Source organism: Phalacrocorax carbo, chromosome 7 (assembly GCF_963921805.1).
Source record: "Phalacrocorax carbo chromosome 7, bPhaCar2.1, whole genome shotgun sequence".
Classification (NCBI taxonomy): Eukaryota; Metazoa; Chordata; class Aves; order Suliformes; family Phalacrocoracidae; genus Phalacrocorax; species Phalacrocorax carbo.
Genome location: NC_087519.1, coordinates 20,384,809 through 20,404,360, shown reverse-complemented (window position 1 = coordinate 20,404,360; position 19,552 = coordinate 20,384,809). Strand labels below are relative to the sequence as shown.

Below are 19,552 nucleotides of genomic sequence, written 5' to 3'. Positions count from 1 at the left end.
TACACTCATCCCATCCATTCCTACCTGTTTCCTAAGAAGTGTTTAGGATGCATCTGAAAATGAAAAACAAAAAGAAGCACTTCAGGCTGTCTGGCATTGTTTGAACCCTTTGAAATGAGAGGCTGCCTCTGCCATGGAGTGCTAGCTCTTGAGAGCAATTGAGCATCAAGTGACAGCCTTAATTTTTAATTTCTTTGCCTTTGTAGATCTAAGACAGACTACAACCGGATAGATTTCTGTGTTAATGAGCACCAAGTACATTATATAATTGTAAGGTTCTGAATATAATTGCTGTGTATGCTGCATAACTTAAGTTCCAACTTGTCATGGTTCAGCCTCAGTTGATAACTAAACACCACGCAGCCACTCGCTCACTCCCCCCACCCTGTGGGATGGGGAAGAGAATCGGAAGAGCAAAAGAACTTGTGGGTTGAGATAGGCACAGTTTAATAATGACAATAAAATAATAATTCTAATAATGATTATGATTATGATAATAACGACAATAATGATAATATAATAAAATGGAAAAGGAAGGAAAGGAAGGGAAAAAAAGAAAAAAAACCCCACAGAAACACGAACAATACAACCGCTCACCACCCGGCCACTGACGCTGCCCATCCTGAGCCGCGGTTGCTGCCTCCCTCCCCTGGCCAGCTCCTCCCAGTTAACATACTGGGCATGATGTTACATGATATGGAATATCCCTTTGGTCACTTTGAATCAGCTCTCTTAGCTGTGCCCCCTCCCCTCCCGGCTTCTTGTGCACCCGGCAGAGCATGGGAAGCTGGAAATGTCCTTGATGAGTACAAGCACTACTCAGCAACAGCCCAAACATCTGTGTGTTATCTCAACATCTTTTTTTTTCATGCTAAGATCAAAGCACAGCACTATGCCAGCTAGAGTGAAGAAAATTAACTCTATCCCAGCAAAAATCATTACACAACTGTGTTTGCATCTCTCATTTACCAAGCCAGTGAAGGATATAACAACACTGAAATCAGTAACAGCTCAGTGCTGCAGCGTGGTCATGGGGAGCTGCACTTAATGAGTTCGTCTTATAAAGAGATCCTGGCTGATAAAGTCATAGTAGCTAAACGTTAAGGTTATCTGTAAGATGAGTCTTTTCCTTGCAAGTCTGGATATAATGCCGTGAATAAGGAAGTATCTGATACTAAACATTTATTTGGGGACTGGAGACCTGCCAATTCTTGCAGACTGAGGTATTGGCCATACCGTGAATTGTGGCAGGGGAGAACAAGGCTGCTCTTTGCTATAAAAAGGAGCTTACTGTCTTGGTTTTGTTTCTGTTTGTAAGGTGATTGGACATCAGCAGAGATTTGTGAATCTGAGGAGACAAGGGCTTCCGTAAGATAGTTCTTTTGGTGGTAGGATCTTACATACCTGTTAGGCTTTACACATGCCAGGCAAGGGTAACTATTTGCACTGTTCTTAGAGGTTTCTTACTTACTAGTTTACTGTGGCTTCCTGGCATATATGTTACCAGAACTTTAAAATTTATTTCTGTTCCATGATGGAAATGCAGTGAAATATTTTTGATGTTTTTTTGCCAAAGTATGATTCCATCAAATGTTCGTTGATAAAACCTGAGCCTTTTCTGACTAAGGAATGCTTGGTAGTATGTGGGGTACACATATGGTAGCTTAAAGTTTCCATGTTTTTCATTCCAGTTATTATGAAAAGGGTAGAGCACAGATTTGAGCTGGGGCTTCTTGCCTCCAAATCACTGAGATTCTGCAGATGTTGCTTACACCCCCTCCCCCTTCTGGTATCAAGTTGCCAAAAAACCCAGCAGCTTACATGAAGCAGTAGTTTTAGTCAAAATTTGTTTAACTGAAGTCCTATTCTACCTTTACAGCTTACTAGTTTTTCATCTCACTGTTATCACAAGACGTGTTGTACACTTAAACAAAGCAGACTGAAGCGCATGACCTTATCCATAGGCTCAATTCTCCAGCTATCTGGTGTGCTTCACCACTATGGTAGTGTTTGTAACAGTACGTACATGGCCTGTTTGCAATGCAGATTCTGTGGTCTTTTTTTTATTTTTTTTAATTTTTTTTCTTTCCCTCTGCCAAAAGGGAGTTTGATAAATCTGTCCTGAAATCTAGCAATGGAAGAATAAATAACAAGAAGTAACCCTCAGCTTAGAGCTTCTGGCAGAGGACGTTTAGGGTGGTAAGAAACAGTTCTTGTTACTTGAAATCACAGATGTACTCAGGTGTGCTATGAGATCCTTTAGCTAGTGTCCAAACAAAAGTAGTCAACTTTTCTTTCCCTTCATACTCTTGTACCTTTTATTGCAGAGATATTGCTCCAAGATGTCAGCAGCACCCTGCTATTAGACTTATCAAACATGATCTCTGAATGCTGCTGCTGGTATAATTTTGCTTGACAGTTTTTCTTGCCACTACCACACTTCCCCACTAGCTCCTTGTTTTCCACCAGCTCAAATTCAGCATCACATTTTATTATGTACTCTACACATCATTATGTCCAGGTCTGTGTTAGTAGTTAGTTATGAAAAGGCAAAGTAAAAAATCCTGTAGTACTATTAGCTACAGGAAGGTTCATCAGAACATACATATTTGTTTTAAAATGAGTGTAGTTTATTTTAATACTTAGTATGAATGTTATTGAATTCACTGAATCAGTGAAAATACTGGGCTTCCTATTGAGCAATGAGAGAGAGCAGTAAGTGAATGAAAACTCATCCTGAATGGGATGGACAGACCTCATTTATGTTTGGACTGACTTAAGTTTATGTGAAGACCAAATGTTCTTACTTGAGCTGGAGGTGCTCATGCTGGGAGAGCAGTGAGTCTGCATCAGTTTTGTTTGAAAGAATTAATGTTGATGCTTTTTGTGCTATAACCTAGGTTTTCTTTTTTGAACCTGTCAGTTTGAGTTTCAGTTTCTTAAGATCTAGGGAAAACTTGAGAACTGGAGAGTGTTTGTGTCCAAACAAGGCAATTTTGTATGAATCCTGTGATAAATCTTTATCCTAACTTGATTTTAGTAAAGACTAGTTGAAATTTAGAGTTTCTGATGAAACCTCAAGCCATACAGGTTTCGCATAAGTTCAGACTAACAAGTATTTAGATATCTTCATTCATCAACCTAAGGAGTTAATATATATTTAAATCTATATGCCCGCTACTTTTTGCTTAATTTGAGTATAACAAATTTAAATCAAATGTAAAAATCTGCAGGTGTTTAATTAAATCTGCCAAGTGATCCTTAAGGATAAGGGGGAAATTTTACCGTTGGACTGGCATATCTTACTTTAGGAGCCACAGTGAGGAAAATTTTTTGGTAAATGGCAGCTACATGCATTTTCAACTTGAATGCAGCCACCTTACTATTTAGTACAGTGGGGAATTCTTTGTCCTCAAAGTGCAGTGAGAAACCTCTACTTTAGTTACATTTACAGCTAAATTATCAAGTGTTATCAAGTGAAGTGCAGAAATATGAAATTTTCGTCTTATTTGAAAATTGGTTCCTGGAGGCCAGTTCTACATTTCCAAAGGGTTATCAATCCTTTGAGTTCTTTTCTGAGAGGTTATTCTTAAGAGAAATACTTTAATGCATGTGTGTCCTTTCAGAACATCCAGTGGTATGTTGCAGACTTGAATGCCTTAAGGATTATCCAGTGAAGGAGTGGTAATTTGAACCTTTTGAGGAAGATCTTACACGTTTAAACATGAACTGAGTTGTAGAGATTGTAACATCTGTCCTCTCTTCTTATCAGACATGGCTTGGTTTTGCTAAATTTCAGACACAGCAGGAGGCTACCTTGTTATGCTTTAGTGACTTTAACTGCAGAATTCTGACAGTCCTCACTATTGTACCAGAACAAGCTTGTATAGTTAGCAGTGTTGCTCAGGGGTTGGGGGATCAAGCTTTGTATATGAATGGTTTATTTGGGAAGCTGTGATTATGTGAAAAGTTTAAGAGAATTTTTGTTATCTTCTTGTCCTTGCAGTGGCCAGTTTGCTATAGTGAAGAAATGTCGAGAAAAAAGCACCGGTATGGACTATGCTGCTAAGTTCATTAAAAAACGTCAGAGTCGGGCTAGCCGTCGTGGAGTGAGACGTGAGGAAATTGAACGGGAGGTTACTATTCTGCAGCAGATTCTGCATGCCAACATCATCAAGTTGCATGATGTCTATGAGAACAAGACGGATGTGGTCCTCATCCTTGAGCTGTGAGTAAGGGGACTTTCTATCTTCCAGTATAGGATGAGGTAAATAGGAACAGACTGGCCCCCCGGTTCATCCATGTGCCCTGGGGATACAGGTGCACCTTAACCTCAGCTGAGAACATTGTTACTGAGCCAGGGAGTGTTGACAGCTTGAAAACAGTTTGAAAACACAGAGGGATTACCTCATGTCTGCCTAGTGCTTCCCTGAAGTGAACCCTGAGAAAGCACAAATGGCCACTGAATGCTCATTTTTTGTTTCTGTTTTAATCTTTTCCAATGCATGTGAAGCCATCAAGTCCTTTGCAAAATTTGCAGTCATTTTTACTAATCCCATATTTTCCTCACTTAGAGGAGGTTAGGGGAAAAGAGGGGAGAGGGCAAGGGAAGACGATTTTTAAACCCTAGACACTGACTATTGAGGATGAATAGCCACAGGGTGGGAGTGAAGGAGAGCTGTCCACTGTTCCCTTGTTCCCCCATGTGATAGGGGAAACCCCCTGCCATTCAGGTCCTGCTGACAAGTGAACACTCCCCAAACAGGGGATCAGTGGACTGCTGTAGCCTCACCCCTGCATTGTGACCCATTGGATAGCCAAGTGACTGGTTTAGGATGCCTATCGGACATACTTGGCTATGTAATGCAAACTGGCTTGTGCTCTTTAAGAAGAGATTTAAAACCAGCTACCAGCAGCAGCTTTGTCTAGTCTGAGGGGACAAAGGCTTATTCTGCAGAACCTGTGTGTGTCCCTGCCTGAAAGAATTGAATGCACAGCTCAGGGAAGCTGGAGGAGTGGTCAGGAATCATCTTTAAGCCTTAGCTAAGGAGCCTGTGCTTGGTTGGAACATGAGTTTGCATTTCAGGGAGTCACCTTTGATGCATTTGTCTGTATTTAATCCTACTGACTGAAAGGAAGTGAAAAAATGTGGTGTTACTATGTAGAGTAACGCATAGCTGTGTTAACTAACCTATGTAATAGGTGTTACTATGTAGAGAAACGCCAGTTCATTAGAATTTGAAGCAGTATCAAAATTGCTAGTGTCTGCAATAGCTATTAAATTACCTGTGTGAATTCTGTTTGGCCGTTTGCTTCATCAGCCTAGCAATACCAAAGATGTCAGCTGTTTCTTACACCCTGTTGTCCTTCCTGTATGTTTGATGGAATTGAGGTAGAACATTTGAGACAGATGCAGACCACAGGCTTATAACACAACTTGTTTTGAACGTTTTCTGCCTGTTTCTGCTGCCTGGCTTGAGATCTTCAAGTCTGCCATTTGGACAGACATGCCTGACCATGATTTGGAAAGCTGTCATACCATTTTAACAGTGTTACAAAGTCGTTACAATCTGGGGATTGCATGTGGGGGTTGGTTATGTGATGTTAATCTGAAATGCATGTGGAGGCTGAAGTTTACACAGTCACTTCAATGCTGACACTAATATATGTGTAATGGAATCTCTTCACTTCCGTAAAATGGTATGTGATGTAGAAGGACCCTAACAATAAAGAAAAATAGGAAGATGATTTTATAAAGAAGAAATATCTCTTTCCATCCTAGCCAGGAGAGCATTGCTCTTGTGTAAATAGCATTTTTGCCTCCTGGCCTTGCAATCCAATATGAGTCAAAATGACATTGGAGGAGTTATTCCTGTTTATGTGACTTCAGCTTATATTGGAATCCCTAAAGTAGAGGTCTTGTGAGAAGGGACTAGTGATAGCCAAAAAGAACAAAGAGTTTCTTCAGCAGAGCTAGAGCAGGACACATAAACCAGTTGCAGTAGTTTTCAGGATTACTGGTGTGCAATACCAAGGGAAAGTTATTAGAGTAACTAACTGATCTATCAGACTGAATATATTGAAGTGGTAGATGCTACAGGAAATAGTCATCGCTCTAGGTAGGTCATGTGAGTAATTTCACCTTCTGCTCGTGCCAGGGATGCAAATTCTTCACTGTGAAGTCAGGAGGGGAACTAAGTTGCCTCCTGCTGTTTGACTTTCTGTTCTCAGTACTATTTGCCAGCCATTCTGATGCATATGAGGTTTGACCCTTAGGGGCTGGGAGGTCACAGAAAGATCACTTGCTCTTCTGCATCACACCTGCAGCTGAGTGCTGTAGAACACTTGGATGTCCCCAAATTTAATAGTGTTTCTGCCGATGTGTTTGAGGGTCATTTCAAGAAAACTTTGTAGTTGCCTAATGTCAATTACTTAGTAAAAAAATTGCCATGATAAAATTATATCACTTTTTTAAGAGATGAAAAAGGGGAGGCACCAAGTGATTGGGTCTGTTTATACCTAAACTTATACCGGGATGATGAATTTGGATGAAACTTGGCACTTGTTGCCATTCCAGATGTTTCATGGCTGAGGATCAGGACTGTATTAGAAGCAGATGGCTGTGTGCACAGATGATCATACAGCCCTAATTCCAAAGCATCTCCTGTACAGTTCATAGTGTGTGCTTTTGGTCTACCTTAAGGAGTTGATAGATTCTCTTAGTGCAAATTCATATCTGTGTGTATTTGTGTGACTCAGCCTTCCTAATCTCCACTGAGAACTAGGGGGAACCTGAACACTGCCACACAAAGCAGAGAGTAGAATTGTGTGCTTGTACTCATCAGAGCTAGGAATGGAAATAGCTCTTCTAATAAATGGACCTTTGACGGTTAGAATGTATGGTCTTGGCCTAAGTGGATTAAATTTGTTGTGTAGTGAAGGGAGACAGACATCAATTTAAGCTTTTTTGGGCTGTGTTCTGCTGTTCTGTGGGATCAACATCATCTAGCTTACAAAGCTTGGAGTCTTACAGGAGCTGTGCAGAAGATGACATATCCTTTATCCTTTATATGGTACTAAGGTAAAGCTGTAAGCAAGGAGACAGCCTGGGGTCTTCTACTTAATACAGTTTTTGGGTGATGAGTAAATGATGCAATTTTTCTGTACGTATGAATCAGGAAATACAGAGACACTGTGGCTGAAGTTATGTAGACCGTATGTTCCCTAGGGCACCTGCTCTGACCTTGTGTATGGAATCCAGGCAATGAAGCTTTGATTCCTGAGTGAGATGAAATAACCACTGGCTTTTCACTGGAGCCAGCATTTAGGCCAGGGAGCATTCCTGGAGGTTATTGTGACTGTTGGCAGTGGCATATGAGTGATGATAGCATCTGTTAGTTTTTAAGTATATATGTGTATGGCCAAATGTTGGTCTCCGTAGCCATGCGCTGTAAGACAGGAAAGGAGCTTCTTTTTCTGACTGGCAGCTACTTTGTGCTAAAACAATCTCCCATTTCATACTGTCTGCTTTTTCCTGTCCTCACATGGCCTGACACATTTTGTGTGTCCTATTGTCAGGCTGTAGCTTACTGCACTTTTAAGAGGCTGCGTGCAACAGAGTTTTGACCTGATTAAGGCCACTGCATTCAGCTGCTGTGTACAAATTGAGAATAATGATAATTGCTAATAAAGATAATTAAATTCTCGCTGGAAGCAGATGATCTCTCCTCCTGACATTCTGATATAAGAGTCTCATACTCCCTGCAGTTCATGAAAATAAGCATTCCAGCACCTGGCCAGCTAATCTTACATTAAGCTACAGTGGACTTCGAAAAAACGTCCCCAGTATTCTTGATTAATTGAAGCAGCTACCCTCGTGTTTAAAAGAGACTTTGGCTAAAATGTTGACCCTCTCCCAAATTCACTGAGCTGGAGCAGGCAACACTATCTCCTCTTTACACAGGGGTTGATTCTACAGGTGCTGTTTCTTCTCTTCAAGAGCAGGAAGAGCATTGCCAAGTCCATTGCTGTTATGTGCAGTTTGGCACGTACACAGTTTGCCCTTCCTTGTGCACATTGTTTAGGGATATGCTCTTCACAGCTTTTGTGACCTTGCTGTTCTCTGCCTCTTGGGCCCTGCTTTGAGGCTGCAGCCTAAAGGCAGGTTTGATATGCCAGTCTCCTGTCAAGGTTGTGTACACAAAATAAACAGCTGTTTCCAAGAAGTAAGGCAGCATTGTTGTTTGTCTCTTACTGGGCTTTGAAGGAAGAGTGAAGTTATCGTTTGTTTGCTTCTTTGTTTGCTGTGGGAGTAAGGTGACATGGTAAAAGGGAAAGAGATGGAGCCAGAGGAATGAATTTTTCTGTAACCTAGGGTCCTTTGGGAAAGGAGCATTTTCTCTTTTACAGGTGGTGCTGATATAGAAAACACACCTCCCTGGCTTTTCAAATGTAACTTGTAGTGCAGTTATGAGTGTTCCACTGCAAAGGAGTTAGTGCTGAACTGCTTTTTTTGTGGGATTCCATAATGACAGACTTTTGGGATTGCTAAGTCTCTTCTGCCTGAGGGTTTCTCTGAGTTCAGGTACATAACTTGGATAAGAATGATCCTGCACTAAATGGCTCACCACTGTGTACCGTTTACTCAAACCTGATTTTATATCCTGAATCTTTATTAATGAGAAATCATCACATCTCTTCTACTGATTTTTCCTTTAGATTACTCTTTTAAGATCTCTGCAGCTTAGGTTAATGTCTTAGGCTATCCCACAAGAGACTAGAGATTAATGTACTATTTGTAATGTATGCCGATCTTTGACCTTCAGAAAATGAAATGCTCGTGTAGTTGTTGTAAGAGGGAGTCTTTTACTGATAAAGTAACAGATGGACTTCAGACTCCTTGAATCTTTTTTTAGTTTCCTTTTTTATTTTTATGTTGTATTCTGTACCTTGGAATTTGCCCCGTCTAGCCTGATTCAAGGTTAGTGTGAACTAGAGAGGAGAGGGCAAATATAGCAAGGAGTTTGCAAGTAAATCTCCTGTGACCCTCATTCCTGCAGGCCATACAGTTTCTTCAGTAATGTTTCAGGTGTAGCTGATTGCCCAGGATGTTGCTGAGGTTGCTGTTGAGTCGAAATCCCTGGTGTGCCCTGTGCAGCTTACACAACTACTTTAAGTGACCGCTCTTGGGGGCAGCAAGAGAGAAAGGGGATTAAGTACCCCCAGTCTGGACAACTAAACAATTTTCTGACATTTCTTTGTGTAGCAGAGGAGACTCCTCAAGAGAAAGTTGCTAGCCTCCTCCAGGCAGGAAGGTATCCTCTAACATACTTAGTCCTCTGTATTCAGTGGAAGGTGAGGGGAACAGCTTTCACGAAGTGGCTCAGCTTGTGTGCTCTCCTTAAGTGGTTTCTTCTTCTGCTGGTGTTGGAGAACCTGAGGCTGGGCTACATGGCCTGTTGGTCTAGCCTGAGTGAGAACTCTTTTTTTCTTAGTCCTGATTAAAAAGTCCACCTTAAGGAACAATCACCAAAGAGATTTTACAGGGTAAAAGAGGAAAAGAGAGTAGTGTGCCTACATGGTCAAATTCCAGAAAAGTACAAATACCCTGATACAGCTGGCTTCCTGATGACCTGGCCATAGTGCCTGCCAGAGGTGATTGCTGAAGTGCAGTTTGAATAGAAGTCGTTAAGGAAATGGGATTTGCTTGCTCTCTGTACACCGATTTCACCAAGGGATTACCAGGTTTTACTTACAGGCTTCCCTACTGGCTTGTCAGTCAGCTGTAATAATTTTTCAAGTAATGAGCCCAGGTCCCTAAACCTACTAAAATAAGGAAAGGAGACAGTGTTCCCTGGCTTCTGAAATGAGCAGGCTAAAACAAAACCTGCCCAGCAAGGCTGATGGTAGTGCTGAGACCGTTGGCATGTGTCACCTAAAAAGAAAATCAGAGGCCAAATAAGAGTCTCACAGGCTGAGTAACTGAGATTAATAGGAAGAAGGCAGCAGCCAGAGACAGCAGTTGCAGCAAATTCCTGGGTCATAGAAGTTTATTTTTGTTTGCCAGCCATTTAGTTGTAGCAGTTAAAGCATCAAGTAACTTCTGCCCAGGTGAAGAGTTCTGCCTCATGTTGCTTAGAAAGTTTCTGACTATGTGAGCACTGCAAAAAAATATCCACTAATCAGTGCTCAAGTCAATAGGCCCTGTCTAAATCTTTGCCTTTGAAACAGCAAGGTATGCTGTCACCCGCGGCAACAGTAGAAGCTAAGAAATAAGTGAAATGTCTTTGTGGCTTTTGACATGTTTTTGTTTGTAGTTGACTTCTCTTTGCAGTTTTTGTAGCTGTTCACAATAGTTCACTCTGAAAGAGTCAGAGTAGGAAATCACCATTTTAACAAGATCTTACGATGTAACCAGTGTTGCAGAGGAGCCTGGGGTCAGAGGAATGATTGCACAAAAGACCTCTGCAGTGCACAGTGTGATCTAACTTGTCTGTGATTCACAGCACTTAGTTAACTCAAAGTACTTGAACCTGCCAGTTCTTTTACAGGTATTTCATTAGACAACAGGGCCAAAAGCCTGTTTTCCAAAATTACTCCGTTGGATCTTTGAAATCTTGCATGTGCACTCTGAATGGTGAGCACAGATGGGTGCTACATCTGAGCCTGAGACCAACAAAGTGCTTTGTGGGTGCCCCCAACAGTAAATCTGAATGAGAATAAATCAATAAAATCAATGACAGTGTGAACTGGAAACAATAAATGTAACCATAATTTTGAATAACAACTGTAAATGATGCCCAATTCAATATCTAGATCATCCTGTTTCATAATGTGTAGAAAAATAGCACTGGAGCTTTCAATACAAGGCACAAAAATGAAAATGGAAGTCTTATGTACTAAATATGCATGAAATGTAGTTCAATTTTGATTTGAAAACTGATAGTAACTAATAGCACTTCCTTGATTTGTGGAAAAAAAATTTAGTTATGTTCCAAGCTGCTACAGTCTGCTTTTTTCTTGCAGAGAATAAATGCTTTCCTGTCAGTTGTCAGAGCATTAGAGCAATATAATGGCTGTTCTGTTGGCAGATCTGATTGCTTCATGTTTCTGATGGCAACTGATAAGAGAAGTAATTTTTTAACAGTGTTGACTATTACAATTTGTTCTGTTTCCTCTGTCTCATCCAAAATGAAAACTTTGAAAAATCTCAGTTGAAGTGGTTAACACCAAAGTCTAGCTATTGAAATATGTATGTGTCTGTAGAGTCATCAAAAAATGTACCTTTTTTTGGTCCTTTATAATCCTTAATTAATCAAACCTTGCGGCATCAATGAATTAGAGAAAGCTAGTCCTTAATTTGCCGGGGAGAGGGCTGAAGCTGGAAGGAACTTTTGGCACTCCTGGGGCCAGAACACAAAACTCTAGATTGTCTGCATGAGTGGCCTTTTGTATGTAAGTGCATGGAGGTTTTTTGCTACTTTAGTTTTTTGTGTTTACATTTTGTTTTATGTCCTACAATGCGGTAGATAACAGGACATTTTCTGGTGTGTTTTGCAGAGTTTCTGGAGGAGAACTTTTTGACTTCCTGGCACAAAAGGAGTCTTTGAGTGAAGAGGAAGCAACCAGGTTCATCAAGCAGATTTTGGATGGTGTGAATTACCTTCACTCTAAGAAAATTGCTCACTTTGATTTAAAGGTAAAGATGCTGATTTAGACTTACTGTTTGTTTTTAATGATGGGACTGTACCTTCTACAATTTATTAGAAGTCTGTATTTGATAACATGCATAAAGTAATAGGTAAGACCATTTTAAATGTACTTCATGGCTGAGAGCTCCAGGGAAGCCGATCTTCTTTATCAGGCCTGTGGTAACTTTTGGATGGGCTTATGTATTTACTGGCTGAGAAAAAGAAATGGAAGTCTTCAACCTTCAGCTGTTTGCGTTCATGTTATCATCCGAAGCATGCTGTTTTAAAAAAGAAAGTATTTAGAGTGATATACAGAAGAAATGCATTTTTGGAAGAGGAGGACCAGGTCCAGCTACAAACAATGTCCGCTGCTTCCATTCCCTGCTGTGTTTAGAAATACATGAGGAGTGTGTGTCATCCAGTGCAGTTTGTTTAACAAAAAGACTTCTTGTTTTCTTAGCTGCTTAGGGCCTTGAAAGCACATCACATAGACCTCTCTCCCTACCATATCAGGTGGCATCTATAGCTTTGGTCCTTGTCTTTGGTATCAATAAAACTGCCCTAGACAATACAGAAGAGACTCTCTCCTTCTGATTGTGGCCTATCTAGGTGAACACACTTCTCTGAAGCTAGGAGTCTGCTGTCCTTGGGAATTAAACTCTTGAAGCTAGGAGGAAGTGCCTTCTCAGTAGCAGATTCACAGCTACAGAACTGGCTGCATCAAACATTGCTGGTTCCATTCAAAAGGCACTTATTCCTTAGGAGAAAGTAGACTAAAACAGAGGAGAACTGTTTTAAAATTAAAGAAAAAGGAAGAAACTACTGCTAGGTTATATGTTCCTTGTCTTAACTTTAAATCTGGGTTAGTTTACTATTAATTACTATTAGTTTACTATTAATTAGTAATTATTATATAGATAGATTCCTCCCAGATTATCAGGATAGATATGCAGATTCCTGGTGCTAAATGTGTGCCTAAGGCTGTCTTTGCCTTAAATTGCTTGGTGCTGAGTCAGTGTTAATGGCATATATGTAGTTGCTGCAAATGTTGCAAATCACACGTAACCTAAGAAACTGGTGAGCAAACTACTGTCCAAATCTTCATGGGGTGCATGTGAAAAAGAATAGGAGATGTGTGAATATATAAAGAATATGTACTTGATTTTGAAATTAATACAGGAATCCAGAAGCCAAAGACTGAAAGTTTTCACTGTGTATTAGAAATCAGTGTAATATCCAGTGGCATTAAATCATTGTAAGAATATAGGTACAACTTTTTCTATACTGATCTCTAGCTACTAATTTTGATATTTAATACCAGTAATGTCAGGTGGTCAGTGAAGATGCTGCAAGAAATGCAAGATAGAAATCAGAAAGGATAAGTAAAGACTCATTTCACTGACAGTGAATATCAAATGACCTAAAACATATTCACAGAATAACCCTCCCGGGTTTTATAGGACCGGGTTTGGCGTTTTGCTAGTGTTAAATTAGATGTGTCTTTCTAAGCATTGATCTGATTAGATAGATGATTCATAATTATCTTGTCACTTGTCAGGGCTCCATCGACTGCAGTGGAGCTACAGTGACTTACACCGTCTAAGGAATAAAACAGTCTAAGGGGTAATGACTGTGACTTTTTGCCATTTCAGTTTGTTCTGTCTGCTCTAAACAAGCTTACATCATGTATCTGGGGTGAACATGTATGCCCCCAGACTTGTTAGACTGAGGCTAAAATATTCTTGGTCCAATGACAAATTATTCATATGCTCTCTTCCCCACTGCAGCTCTGACTGAGAGTATGTGTTAGCAGGAGCTGCTTCCACATTAGGATCTGCTGTGGAATGGCCAGGCAGCTGCCAGCAGGGAATCAAACTGTCTCACTGTTGCTCTTGAGCTTATGATTAAGTTATGACAAATTAATGCATTAAAGATCTTCATGGGAGATAAATCGAACCCATAGTTTACTTTGAAACCTATGAAATCGGGCCACAGTAGGGAGTAACTAAGGCCGAGAATTGAGTTGAAGAAATAAGTTTATGAAATATCCGTTATATCTGGGAAACAAAGTCACAGTCTGTGGTTGAAAAAGCTTTAATTTCACAGTTCTAACTTCAGCTTTTCCCTGCAATTCTGTGAGAAATGCTACGTATTCTTTTAATAGCTTGCTATCATATATGAGCTAGGATGTCTGATCTCAATTCTTTCAATTTTCTGGACTGTTCAGATAATAAACCCTAGATCTTCCCTGGCCTTGTTGTTGTAGCTGTGAATTTAGCCTCATAGAGAAGAATATTTTCCTTCTGTGAGTACGTTCAGATGTGACTAGAATACCACAAGAAGCATTTAATAAGACATCTTCCAGCGGGTTACAATACAGTATAGGGACAGATGGGCAGAAACAGTGAGGTTTCCCAGTGTAAAGTCCAAGAACAGATCAGTAGAGTTGATGCCAGTCAAAATAATCAGTGGTGCAGCTGTCCATCAGAATCAAGCAATGGCATGTTTTTTCTCTGCACCAGGTATCTGCACTGCTTCAGCTACCTGCTAGCTGCTGTTATGTGTGCACCAGTTGTTGTAACTGAGGCAGATCCATGGGGTCAGGGTGTGACATCTTCCCCGGAGGACCTGTAGACCAGGGATATATTTTCTGTTTTAAGAGGGGACAAGATGAACTGAGCTTCCACTTCATGTTTTATTACAGTGCTGATGGGCCATTAATCTAGTGGCATATCTTGTCAGATTAGGGAACTACATACAATTGTGTGAAAAACTTCTGTCTCATTGTGAAAACAAAGGCATCTTGTTTTCATCCTGGCAATAGCCATCATTAAGAAAATAAGCTTAGGAGTTCTAACAGGAAGATGAAGAAAAGCAGTTTTTGCATGAGATAAAATTCAAGGAATGAAAATATTAGTCTGGTTAGATTTGCTTTGCTTTTATTAAGTTCTGGTCCATTCAGTGATGTCAAAGTTCACAGTTGTCATCCTGTTCTCAAAAGAATTAACTGTAAATGGTTAGGCACAGGTATATGTTTCTCGTTCTACAGTGCTGTATACATTAAGAAAAAAAAGCAGTTGAACTGTTACTTTCCCAAGATATTAATGTTATAATAACAAAGATCTATCTTTTGTTATTTTTAGCCTGAAAACATTATGCTTCTAGACAAGAATATCCCTATTCCACACATCAAACTCATTGACTTTGGCCTGGCTCACAAAATAGAAGATGGAGTTGAATTTAAAAACATTTTTGGAACTCCAGAATTTGTAGGTGAGTGACCCACCCATTCCTTTGTCTTGTATTGCATGTTCCATAAGGAAGTTGAGACGTCTTTTTAAATTTAAGAAGTGAGGGATAGAGGTAGTTTCAATCTCACTTATATCAAGGTGACCTAAATCTAGAGTTTATTTTATTTTTCTGGAATAGCCGAAAGGTGCTTTCTGTAAACCAGATGTGCTATTCCTGTAAGAGTAGGTTGCTGCCAAATAAATATTTAGAGATATAAATTCAGGATTGAGATTGTAAAACCCTGCAAATGCAAATTAAAATTTTTTACTTGTTGCCTGGGGAAAGTGAGCTCTCTGCATTATAATACACAGGTACCCAATTACATAAGTATCTCTATCATAGCTTTCTAGATAAATCTGCCTCAGATACTATACCTGTTGAGTACAAAACCCTTAACTCCCCTTTACATTTTTCCACCTGATTGTCTTTTTGTTACTGATCATAATTCTGATCTCTTTCACTTGAATTTTAGGTTAGTTCTACTCCTTTCTACTAGTTTCAATTAGAAGCTTTTGGGGGTTGGTTTTGGGGGGTTGTGTGGCAGGGAGAGAATTATAATTCATATTCCAGTTAAACACAACCATTACAGACACCATTTTTCATCTCATTACCTCACCTTGGTCTTTTGTGTGCAGTATTATATGTGGATGTTTTCAAACATCCCCATATGTTATAAAAATAATAGAGTTTTATATGGATAGCAATGTAGTCTGGCATGTAATTTCGATCTCGCCCAAGGGCTGTTTCTGACTGGCCATTACAAACTAGTTTTAATGGCACCAGTTAAAAACAAAACAAAAGCTCAGATTCTTAGGGGTAACAGTATTCTTGGGATGAGAAATAATTGTTATTTGTTAAAATTTGCACTATAATTAGTATATACTATTTGCTTCACCTTTATTCTTGCATTGTATTATGCTGCAGGTTACTCTACATAATCCCTTCTGGACACCTGTGAACTTGAATTCCTATCAGGGCTATAAAACTATGAACAGTGCATCCTATAACTACCTTTCTTTTTCCCACCCGCCCCTTTCTCCCTCTTGGTGATTCTTGACCTGCTACTTAATTCAGCCTGGTAAAAAAATTACCTCTGTTGCTGATATTTGATTAAATTTTTCCTACAGCTCCAGAAATAGTAAACTATGAACCGCTTGGACTAGCTGCAGATATGTGGTAAGTTTTTAACATCTTTTTTTCCCCCAGATTGCTCTAATACTACTTCTTCCCAATTGACTCTGAATAAAATCCATTCTACTGCAACAAATTGAAAACAAAACAAGAAACTTAAGTGTAGTTATTAACTCTTTGTTCTGTCTTTCCATTTTTATGCATTCTTTTTAATTAAAAGATAAACACTTCATTCTGCAAAATTACAATGAAAACTTTAATGGAGCAGTTATAGAGTTAACAGTTTGCCACTGTCCGCTGCAGAGGAGCACTCAAGAGAAAATGTGTTCCTGCAGTGCTTGTGACAGCTTTATTTATAAAAGCACTGCATGCAGAGGAGACCCACGTACTAGTCTGATCTGCTGAGAAGGCAGGCAAAAGAGGTCACCCCAAATAAAACATCCTTGCTTCTATTTCTTTATATTTCTGATGTGTACTGTAGTAAATAACTACTGGAGTAGAAATGCATACAGAGACTTCAAATATCCACATTACTTGAAGTTATATGTAAAAATAGCGTTTTCCCTGAAATCTTTGAGAGCTATTAGTAGTTATCTAAAGTTACAATGGCTCTCCTGCCTGTATAGCAGCTACTATGGACTTTTTAATATTGTGTACATTAAGAAGAATACAGGTGATGTAGAACCGGTGCAATTAATCTCCTTTGTTTTTTAGGAGCATAGGAGTCATCACCTACATACTGTGAGTACAATAGATTCACTCCTGCATAAGTGTTCCTAAAGCTCGATTGCACTAGTATTAAACAGCTCTTCCCTTCAGCCATTTAAGAAAGGAGCTGAACACGCAGGGTGGGCAGTGGTTTGTGTAATGGGCAATGTTATCCTGCAAATATTACCCTTTTCAAGTTTAAAATAAGGGGTAAAAGAAGAGGGGTGTTCTGAGCAGACAAAGAACAAATGTAGCGTCACTGGGCATTTCTGCTTCTTATGTGACCTCGTCAGGTCCACATGGTAGAGGATGGAAAAGGCCAAGTGTATTGGTTGCTCATAGAATGACTATGAGCTACCAGTGTGTGCAGAGAATGGAAACACAAAGTGTAATAGTAAAGTTTACAAGGTGAGTTATTTCAGGTGAAAACAGGAAAGTTTTAATTTGCTTGTAAAGGCAGCAGTCTAGATTACTATGCAGAAATATTGTCACCCGTATTCAAAAGGGTGAATTTAAGTTGGGATAGGAGCAGAGAAGTTGATTCATCTTACAGGAGAAAAAAGGGCTTGTTAATGATGGTAAAACAAAGGCTGGTTGGGAATATCATTGCAGTCAGTAAGCACAAGTGGGAAAAAAAGATAATCTTTAGAAGAAAAGTGTGTCAGCTGGTGATGAATAAATAAAGGTAGGAAATTATGACAAGCTCAAATTCTCAAAGAAATTAGTTCCATGTGCATCCTGGGAACAAGCAGTCAAAAGAATTTTAAGATGGAGGTTGGCAATTTGTGAAACTGCTTGTGTGACAATGGATGCATGCAATGGAGGGACAGCATTTGTTGCTTCAAGAATTCTTTTCTCTGGTTTGATAGGAGAGTTACAGAAGTGGTCAGGGATCCTTGGATCTAACTGCTTCCATTGAAATCAAGCCCCTGTGGCTGCTGGGGAGCACTGCATGGTGGATACTGTACGCTTGGAAAAGCCTCACCCTAACATTCCTACCCTCGGCCTCTGCTGTTCCTTATGACATTCAGAAGACTAACTTGCTGCCAAACTTAAAAAGGTGCACTCCAGTATGAGAGGGATTTGTGCTCCACAGCTCAGGGATCAGTACAAGTATGGAGGCTTGAAGGGGAGGAATTGTCTTTTCACTGTGGAAGATAAATGTAGTGGAATTAAATCCCCTCCTGGGCTATACCCAAGGCTCAGACCCAAAAAGTTGTAAAAGAGCTATGGTCTGAGAAATCAGATTCAGTGCAACAAATTCCCCTCTGTCCTGTGGTGCAGAAAAGATAGGGATACTGGTTGAGCCCAGGCTCAGGTAAAGGGGTTTAAAATATTCTCCAGACTCTTGCTTTTTATCAGCACTCTGGTCTTCAGTGACATGTCTACTTGACAGGACATTAAACTTTGTAAACTGCTGTTCATGTGTGTTCATAAATGATGAGAGGAAAACTTAGGAGTTGAAGATAAGCAGGTGGCAATACTTACTGTGAGATTACAGTGATGCACAGGCAGCCAGGTGCTCTCGAGGTTTTTCTGTTGCATTGAGTTCTGTCCTGGGGGCAGAAAAATGAAGCGGGTTTCTGTACTGTATCCAGTGTCGGAGTGTTTTACCTGTTTGGCTAGTAATGATTGCCATAGTAATTAAGGTTGAAAATTGTCTCCCTACCAATGATCAGTAAAAAAAAAAAAGCATGCTTTTTATGATGGGAGGGGTCAGCTTGCATGATATGCTATGTACTAGAAACTTATATGCCTTTAACTAGTATTGCCTGTTAATTTTAAAGCCTTTTCTTCTGAAGAATTCTGAATAAATGGGGTGTGTTTAATGATACTGCCTACTTTAGCAAATATGGCAGCAATGGAGTGGATGCCATCAGGTGTAAAGATCAAAGTGCCTACAAGTTCCTAATTCAGTAACCAGCAGAGTGATTCACTGGGTTGTAAGGGTGAAGCCTCTATTATTGAGGTCTGCTGGTAAATGTTTACAGGCACTGAGTCAGGATAGACAAAAGTAGTTTACATTTGGTGTTAGGATTTGACAATCCTCCCATTTCACAGACCTCAAAACTGAGTCCCAAAGAGAAAAAAAATTCAGAGGAGAAAAGAGCACTGTTGGCTTTGGCTTCTAGTGGAGGGTCAGAAGGTGGAATTACAGCTGCTTTATGGCACAGATTCTGAAAAGGGGAAAGAAACCAATGCTCTAGGGCAGATTTCCAAGCTTTAGTTTTGGAACAACATGCATGGTCTGTGGCGAGGTGCCTGCTTGTAGCCTTCATTATGGCTAATGGAAACAGAACAAAAGCTGAAGAAGGGAGTATGTAAAACCTGATAAGAAGTGAGATTGGCTGTGACTCATGGGGTGAAATTTAACATGAGGGCCTCACGCTTGCTGCCTTGCTGCGCCAGCTGCTTTGGTGTCATTGTATGATTATAGAGGAAACACTTCATGCACTCAAATATTTATTCTGTGGGTGAAACAACATGTGGTAGTTGGGGACTGGGCTGAATGTCACAGGTGGTCCTGTCTAACTTTCTGCTTACCCCCAAATTCCCAGCCAATGTGGTAGTGGCAGTAGAGACGGGGGAAAGGTCTGTGGAGCAGGATCATGTAAGCAAGTAGTTTAGTATTCAAAACCTTGATTTAGATCCCAGGAGTTTGCTGCAGTCCTGTTTTGAGCCCGCTGCATCCTGAAACTATGCTGTCAAAGCTAGACATAATAGATAAGCAT

General features: G+C 40.0%; 1 protein-coding gene across 6 annotated transcripts in view; it reads left to right on the top strand.

Moving 5' to 3' along the window:
* Window positions 1–19,552, top strand: part of DAPK2 (death associated protein kinase 2) — a 58,717-nt gene that overhangs the window by 27,206 nt on the left and 11,959 nt on the right. For 4 of the 6 annotated variants that reach the window (XM_064456708.1, XM_064456704.1, XM_064456702.1 and 1 more), the window contains 5 exons: window positions 4,007–4,228; window positions 11,560–11,698; window positions 14,834–14,963; window positions 16,109–16,157; window positions 16,827–16,853. In XM_064456708.1, coding sequence (XP_064312778.1) covers window positions 4,007–4,228; window positions 11,560–11,698; window positions 14,834–14,963; window positions 16,109–16,157; window positions 16,827–16,853 — 567 coding nt within the window. Of the gene's footprint in view, window positions 1–2,081; window positions 2,200–4,006; window positions 4,229–11,559; window positions 11,699–14,833; window positions 14,964–16,108; window positions 16,158–16,826; window positions 16,854–19,552 lie in introns of those variants that run through there. The other 2 variants (XM_064456706.1, XM_064456707.1) reach the window with 2 other exon arrangements.